An 8,270-nucleotide genomic window follows, 5' to 3' on the forward strand; every position below is an offset into this window, starting at 1 on the left:
CATCCGGAGCCTGCCGCTCTGTTGCCCTGGCTCGGAGCCAGATTGCAGATGTCTGAGTCCCTTGGATGCCCAAATGGCTGCGTCTCCTGGGTGGTGCTGACTCACGGTGCAGGCTGCAAGCAGCCTCTCTCCATCTGCCAGTTTGGTGCTGGGTTTCTGGGGCTCCAATGGTGTGTGGTCCATTCGGAGTTCACTAACCTGAACCTAACAGATTTCCTTCCATCCCTGTTCCTACCCCAAAGGACATGGGGCAGGGGGCAGCCCTTAGCAGAGTGCCTGGTATTGAGTGAGCTCTCAGTGTTAGTTGTTGGTGGCGTTACTATTATTCATTACCATTATGATCATAGCGCAAACTCATTGCAGTGCTTTATATTTTTCCAGGAAGTTTATTTAGATCTGCTCGGGCATATGATATAAGACTGGACTAGTGTGAAATAAGTCAGACAGAGAAAGACAAATATCATATGATATCACTTATATGTGGAATCTTCAAAAATGATCCAAATGAACTTATTTACAAAACAGAAATAGACTCACAGACAGAAAACAAACTAACGGTAAACAACAAGGACCTATTGTATAGCACAGGGAACTACACTCAATATCTTATAATAGGGATTTCCCCGGTGGTTCAGTGGTTAAGAATCCGCCTGCCGATGCAGGGGACACAGGTTCGAGCCCTGGTCGGGGAAGATCCCACATGCCGCGGAGCAACTAAGCCCATGCGTCACAACTGCTGAGCCTGCACTCTAGAGCCTGCAAGCCACAACTACTGAGCCCGCGAGCCACAACTACTGAAGCCTGCGCGCCTAGAGCTCCCGCTCCACAACAAGAGAAGCCACCGCAATGAGAAGCCTGCGCACCACAACGAAGACCCAATGCAACCAAAAATAAATAAATTAATTAATTTTAAAAAATCTTATAATAACCTATAACAGAAAAGAATCTGAAACAGGACTTCCCTAGTGGCGCAGTGGTTGAGAATCTGCCTGCCGATGCAGGGGACACGGGTTCAAGCCCTGGTCTGGGAAGATCCCACATGCCGCGGAGCGACTGGGCCCATGAGCCACAACTACTGAGCCTGCGCGTCTGGAGCCTGTGCTCCGCAACAAGAGAGGCCGAGATAGTGAGAGGCCCGTGCACCGCGATGAAGAGTGGCCCCCGCTCGCCGCAACTGGAGAAAGCCCTCGCACAGAAACGAAGACCCAACACAGCCAAAAATAAATAAATAAATAAATAAATTTATATTAAAAAAAAAAGAATCTGAAACAGATATATATATATCACTTTGCTGTACACTTGAAACTAACACAACACTGTACATTAACTATACTTCAATTTAAAAAATTCCACACACAAAGAAGAGTGGACTGATGGAAGGCAGGAGGAGGATAGGATATTAATCTGTCCCCTCTGCCGTGAGCTTCTTAAGGACAAGAATCATCTGATGAGTCTTCACGTTCCAGCAGTTCCTGGGGCTTGGCACCGGGTAACTGAGCAAGAATAGGCATTCTGCATGTTTTGCAGTTTTTTTCCAAAGATGATTTGGGGAAATCAAATCATCCCATCATCATTCCACCAATCAGGATTCAGCTCTCTGACTGTGCACTTTGATATAAAAATAGCACCTTTGGCTTCCCTTCCTCCACCCAACTTAAGAAGCGAGCGATGAGTTTGAACTTTCAAAAGCCAATTACTGCTCCTTGTAATAACTGTCATTTCTAAACCAAGAATGTGGGCAGCCTGAATTCTGGCCCTTATGTCATCTCGGTGTACTGGAGGAGGTCCAGGCAAATGGGAGCTGGGGGGAAACTTATTGGGCAGGCACGGCAGTCCCTGCCCTGTGTGGACCCAGATGCTGAGGCCATCGGAATGACAGCGTCAGCCCCGGCTGCTGTTCTGGGTGGATGCTTGTAGGTCTCCCCCGTGGTCCTCACGGCATTTGGGGGGGAATTACTTTGCCATTAGCAACCAGAACCTACAACAGCCAGGCTTCACCCCACCGTTCAGCTGTCACCTCCTGGCTTTCCCGTACATCGCTCCTGCAGTCAGACCTCTCTGCTTTTGCATAAGCTGCTTCCTGCTCTGGGAATGTCCCCTCCCAACCTCCCTCTTTCCAGCCTAGCAATGTGACACTTCCCTCATCTCCTCTCCCTCTGAAAAAGATCCTCAATCTCCCTATGTATATGTAGTAACGCAGATGACTATGTTCTAGCTCAGCACATCGTAGTCATTCATTCGTTCAAAGAAACTACACAGGTTAAGTGCTTAGAACAATGTCAGGCACAGGCTAAGTGCTCAAAACACGTTAGCTCGTTAACACCATTCATTCATTCAGTATTAGTGCAGTGTCTCAGGCTCTGTGCTGTTCGCTGAGTCCACAGCAGTGAGCAGGACAGACGTAGTCCCTGACCACCTCTCACCGCCCCCCGCAAGTTCCCACCTTTAAAGCTTGAGGTGTGGGTACTGCGGAGCCCCGCCCAGCACTGGAACTACGAGTCCCAGAAGGCTGCGCGGCGGAGTCACCCGGGCCGCCTGAGCGCGACGTCGTGACGTCGGTACCGTGAGGGGGCCCAGTGGCTGCGGCGGGCGGCGGCCGCGGACGGCGGGCGGCGGGCGGCGGGCGGTGGGAGGAGGGAGGCGGGCGGCGGCGGCGGCGGGGCGGGGCCGGGCCGGCGGGCGGCGGCCTTTAGGGAGGAGCCGGCGCTCCCTCTCCTCAGTCGGCAGCGGGCTAGCGGGCGGTCGGCTTGTGCTGCTCGTTTCTCTCGTGCGTCCGCCCGCTCGCTCTCGCGCCGAGTCGCGGCCGCCTTCTCAACGCTGCCTGCGGGTCCCGAGCGCGGCGCCATGTCGGAGCCCGGGGGCGGCGGCGAGGACGGCTCGGCCGGCCTGGAGGTGTCGGCAGTGCAGAACGTGGCCGACGTGTCGGTGCTGCAGAAGCACTTGCGCAAGCTGGTGCCGCTGTTGCTGGAGGATGGCGGCGAGGCCCCGGCCGCGCTCGAGGCGGCGCTGGAGGAGAAGAGCGCCCTGGAGCAGATGCGCAAGTTCCTCTCGGACCCGCAGGTGCACACGGTCCTGGTGGAGCGCTCCACGCTCAAAGGTGCGGGGCCGGGGCTGCGGTGGGTCCCCCGGCGCCCCGCCTCGCTCCCGCCACACCCCTTGCCGCCGGGGCCCCAGGATGCCCCCTTCCGTGTCGCGGGGACGAAGGAGGGCACCCAGCCTCGCCGTCACCTGCAACAATGGGATCGCTTTGTCAGCTCGGCCTCAAGATGGCCGAGTTGGGTGGAGACAGCGTCTCCCGGGCTGAGCGCGGGCGGAGGCCGCATCCCGGCCTCCAATGTCACATGGGCTTTTCGGTTTCGGTTTGTGACCAGGCCGGCCTCGGGAGGGATGTGTCAGGGGCGGCGCCGGGGGCATCCTGGATTGTGGTCCTTCGGTCGTCCGGGTGTAGGGGGAGATCCTGGCGAGCGGGAGCTGGGGGAGCCCTGACCGGCGGGCATCCCGGCCTCTGCCTTGTGCGGACCCAGATGCCCGAGGAGTGACAGTGACAGCCCCGGCTGTGAGCGGGGCATCACTGTTCTAGGTGGAGAGCGCACGCAGGTCTCCCTCTTGGACTTCATGCTGTCCCTGCTATGTGGGTGCATCTGCCCACTTCAGACGCGAGAAAACTGAGGCTCAGTCGAAGTGACTGCCCCAAGGTCACACCAGCTAATCCTGCTCCTTAGGCTAGACTCAACATCTCAGTTTCCAGTCCACTGCTTGTTTTCCTTCATCATGCCTTGTATTTGTGTGATGCTTAGATGATCCTAGTGATGACCCCATGGTCTTTGAATCTATTTTACAGATCTTAAACGGAGAGAGACTTAGGTTAGGCACCTAGTGGAGGGACGGGACAAAAGGTTTGCATATTCCAGCAGTCTCCTCAAATAGTGACCTTCCAAAAGCAAGCCTAGGTTCCTCTTGAGAGTGGAGCTTGCCTTCAGGGAGGGTTTCCCCTTGATGCTTTCAGACCATTTTGTAGCCAATGGCGAGCTTATTTGACAGCACATGTATGGGTGTGGCACCGTCCATCCGAGAAGCCAAGGATGATGTCCAGGTAAATGCTAGCTTAGCACCAAGGATTGGGCGTTGTCTGAAAGTGTTCGGAGACAAGCTTCTTCTAATCTCAGAAGCTGTATGGTTCTGTCAGTAAGAGAATCTCAACCGTCTGCCTCACCGCTCCCCTCTCACCCCTACACACACTTAGTTTCTTGCAGATAGTTTGTTTCTTTCAAAGGTTTTTCCTGCTCAGGAGATGCTTCATTGTAGCATTGGCCTCTGCAGGAGGGTCAGCGAGTGTGAAAGAGTATTTTTCTTAGATCCACAAGGAATGTTCAAAGCAAATAAGCCATCCAGGCATATTTAGAGTATTAAAGTTGTTTAGGGTTTTCTTTTATGTTTGGGGTTGTTTTCCTGCATGGAAACCACTACTGTTTAAAAAGAATTTTTTTTAACTCATCTGTTGTCTTTCAAAAAAAGTATATAGTCACGATAGAAAATTTAAGTATACAGATAAAATTAAAGTCACCTGGAATCCTTCGACCTGGATATGACCACTGTCAGCATTTTGGTATCTGTCTTTCTGGTCGTTTTTAAATGAATATACATTATTTTATTAAAATACATTTTAATCTGCATTGTTATTGCGTTTTGAGTAGCTTTACCTTGGCTAATTCTTGACCGTATTTTCATTGCACGGTTCTTGTTTTGAAATCAGTGATTTCTACCTTAGATCTCAGTTTCTTTTTTTTTTTTCTTGAACAATGAACTTTTATTTTTAAAATTTTTATTTGCGTCTAGTTGATTTACAATGTTGTGTTAGTTTCAGGAATACAACAAGATTACATCAAAAGTACAGTAAAACAACAGAGTATTTTTGTGATAAAAGAACAACTGGGCACCTCAGTTTCTTTTTTACAGAAGAAAATTGTTGGTTTTGTTCTTTGCTTCTAGAGTGCTCCTCAGTGATTCACTTTTCTCAACCACCTTAGAATTGAACTTTGCTAAAATTATTAGAGGGGGACCCTATTTCTGTTGAATGCTTTCTGGTGCAAATGATCTCCGTTTTCTTGATGGGTACGTTTTCTCCTTTCAGCAGAGCGAGTATCCACGCATCCAAATCTTGGCTCCATAATGACTTGCACGTTTGAATGTTGACTAGGTAACGAGACTGTCTACAACGGAAATCCTGTCTCATTCCTGGATTTATAAAAGTCCTGGAAGTATTTCTAGTAATTCAACCTGTCTTAACTTATTTTTCACTTACAAAAATCTGAGGAAAAACTGTGTGGTCCCATCAGTCTTATTAGCATCCTGGCTACACTAGCATAATTTAGATATAAGTGTTAACCCAGGTCACTTAGAAGGAGGGCTGGTTTTTATGAGTTAGCATTGCCATTTGCACATTTAATCAAATATGAACATCCAGTAGTTATTTACAGTGAAAAGGCAGGCTTGCATTGTGATATGGAGAATAAATCTGAATGGTTTGAACTGAATAAAGACTGCCACCAACAATGAAGTCATATAATTTATTTAAGGAACAGGAGAAGTTACTTTTACTTTATCTTCCCCCCATTTCCGCCCTTTTTTATGGAAAGAATTTTCCAAACACATGTAATTGAATTTAGAAGCTTTTTTTTTTATATGAAGGTCTATCTCTATATGTTTTTTCAAGTACTCCAGCTAGCTTTAAACTTCTTTTGTTAAAGTAGAGCCTTCTTTAAAGTGGAGAATAAAGGTTGTGACTCTAACAGTTTATCATTATTTTTTTTTTGGCCACACCGCGAGGCATGCGAGATCTTAGTCCCCCATCCAGTGATCGAATCTAACCTGTGCCCCCTGCAGTGGAAGCGCGGAGTCTTAACCACTGGACCACCAGGGAAGTCCCCCAACAGTTAATTTTGATAGTGAAGAGTTGGTGAAAGGGAGTGTTAAACTGTAGCTCCCCGTTTTAAAAAGAGAAATCTCCTTCCTGTAATTCCTGGCCTATAGAAAATTGTTTTCCCCATAGCGTACTTCTAAAAGTATGACCAGGTAGGTGATCCCTACGTGACAGGCATATTACGATGTTAATGACACTTTTGTAGCGCTTTTTACCTGAAGTGCATTTTGGGGTGTGTTCTGTCCGGTGAAAGGTTGGGTGGGGAAGGTAGGGACCGGTAAGGATGTTTCGGTTTGCATCTGCTGGAGTGGTGGTTCCAGGGCTTGGCTGGGACCAGGCTGGGAACGGGTGCTGTGGGGTTTTGGTTCGGTTTTGTTCCACTCGGATGTGTTACCCTCGGAGCTTTGTCTTTAAGACCGGAAGTAGTGGCTGCCTTTAGTCGGTGCTTACCCGAAGCTTGGGGTTTTAGTTGTTCCTGACGTACATAGTTCAGGGGGTTTTACCCTCTCTTCATTCGTGCAGAGATGACTGGAGTCTGAAAGACTCCTGACTGGGAGAAAGCCAGTGCTCCTTACAGGACTCGGCTTCCTAGAGACGCGGTGGCATGGGGACATGTATGGGGAATGTTTCTGTGGAGTTTTAAGCATTATTTTTCTGAAGACTTAATTTCCCTAAAAAGAGAAGAAACGTAGTAGATTGATGATTTAAAAGTATTCATTTCTGGCTTAGACCCCCAAATGGTTAATAAAATGATTAATAAATTGATAGGAAACATTTACTGTGACACGGCACTGTCTTGGAGCACTGGGTCAGGAGTCCATCAACCTGGGTTCTTGTGCAATGTCCTGTGCTGTCACGCTGTAGGTGGGCCCTCCACCCTCTGTAGGACAAAGCAGTCTGCAGCAAGATGCGTTTCAAAGTGAGGTGTGTCATAGTGAGTGGAATTCATGTACAGGAAAGGGAAAGCAGTCATTACTTCTTTTTAAAAAGTAAAGACGGATGGAAATTTCTTCTCTCAGCATCGTGGAGTATCAGGCTGGGAACGGCGGGAGAGATTTAGTCCAGCGCCTCTGTCATGAGTGAGGAAACCAAAACCGCAGGATTTTAAGACCCAGTTAGGAAAAGGATGTTTTAAGAAGGATTCTGAAACCTAAGAACTAATTTCTCTGTTGAATTCCTTGGTATCCATTAAATAGGAGTGTTTGTTTTCATTTACTTCATAGCAATTATTTCTTTTGAATTAGTGTTAGCCTTAAAAAGCATGAAGTCTTAAATCCTTTAGGCATTACTGACTTAGTTTTTTTCACTTCCTTCTCTTTTTTTCTGGAAATGTCAAGGGGAGCCCCAGTTTTACCTTGTGTACAAGGATTACATGGGGTTCAACCCTCCTTTCAAATTCCCAACAATGTTATGGATGGAAGAGAAGACTCAAGACTCTCACCACACTCTTAGCCTTGTGCAGGGCAGGGAGTGGATGCGAAGAAGTCACAGCCTTAGAAGGAGGACAGAGGGGCGGGTGGACGTCAAGGTGGCTGGAGGAAGTACCAGGGATGGGAAAGCGGAGAGCTAGAGCGACCGCCGGAGAGCCGGGAGGGCGCGTACGACAGCGATTGGCCAAAGTAATGTGGTATTGGGAGTCTGTTTGGATTTTAAAGGGAAAAGAAGAGGAAAGATAAAGAGAGCCAGGAACCCGTAACACGTCATCTGGCCAAAGAAAATTTTGACTGGCTTCGTTTGCTAGCTTGAGAGGAGGCTTGCCCTGTGGCTGGAGAACGTTGGGAGGGGACACGGAGGGAGGGGCTGACCAAGGGCTGGGGAGCCTGCAGTGCCCCCTCGCCCTTTTCCAGGTGCCTGTTCACCAGTCTGCGGACACATACCCACCTACCTAGGAGAGGTGGCATGAGTCTTAAGGAAATTGAATGTGCATCTGTTATTTCATTAAATGAGGCACGTTGCTCACCTAGTTCACAATGCAATGATGCAAATCACTCGTACTTTGAAATACATTCATCTTTCAATAGAAGCGTACGCAGAACAGTGCTAACTGACATTTTGAACATCTCTAGAAATTTGATAAACTCTCAGAAGTTAACCAAAGAAATGTCCACGGGCGCTGTAATGTGTATCAGTGTGGCTTGCGGCACAGGAACTAGAGAGTCGGGTGCAGCACTTTCTGTGCTGGTATTTTAGTTCCCTGAATGTGTTAATAGGCAGCACGGTATTGGTCTGTTGTGGGGTTTTTTGTTGTTGTTGTTTTTGCGGTACGCGGGCCTCTCACTGCTGTGGCCTCTCCCGTTGCGGAGCACAGGCTCCGGACGCGCAGGCTCAGCGGCCATGGCTCACGGGCCCA

The 8,270-nt window shown here is 48.9% G+C and overlaps 1 protein-coding gene across 1 annotated transcript in view; it reads left to right on the forward strand.

Annotated features, from left to right (window-relative positions):
• The first annotated feature begins 2,706 nt into the window (after positions 1-2,706).
• The window catches only part of DYNC1H1 (dynein cytoplasmic 1 heavy chain 1), a 67,831-nt gene continuing 62,267 nt past the window's right edge, over positions 2,707-8,270 (forward strand). The window contains exon 1 of the mRNA XM_007121674.4: positions 2,707-3,097. Coding sequence (XP_007121736.1) covers positions 2,845-3,097 — 253 coding nt within the window. The 5' untranslated portion in view covers positions 2,707-2,844. The remainder of the gene's footprint in view (positions 3,098-8,270) is intronic.

Source organism: Physeter macrocephalus, chromosome 11 (assembly GCF_002837175.3).
Source record: "Physeter macrocephalus isolate SW-GA chromosome 11, ASM283717v5, whole genome shotgun sequence".
In the NCBI taxonomy this organism is placed as follows: Eukaryota; Metazoa; Chordata; class Mammalia; order Artiodactyla; family Physeteridae; genus Physeter; species Physeter macrocephalus.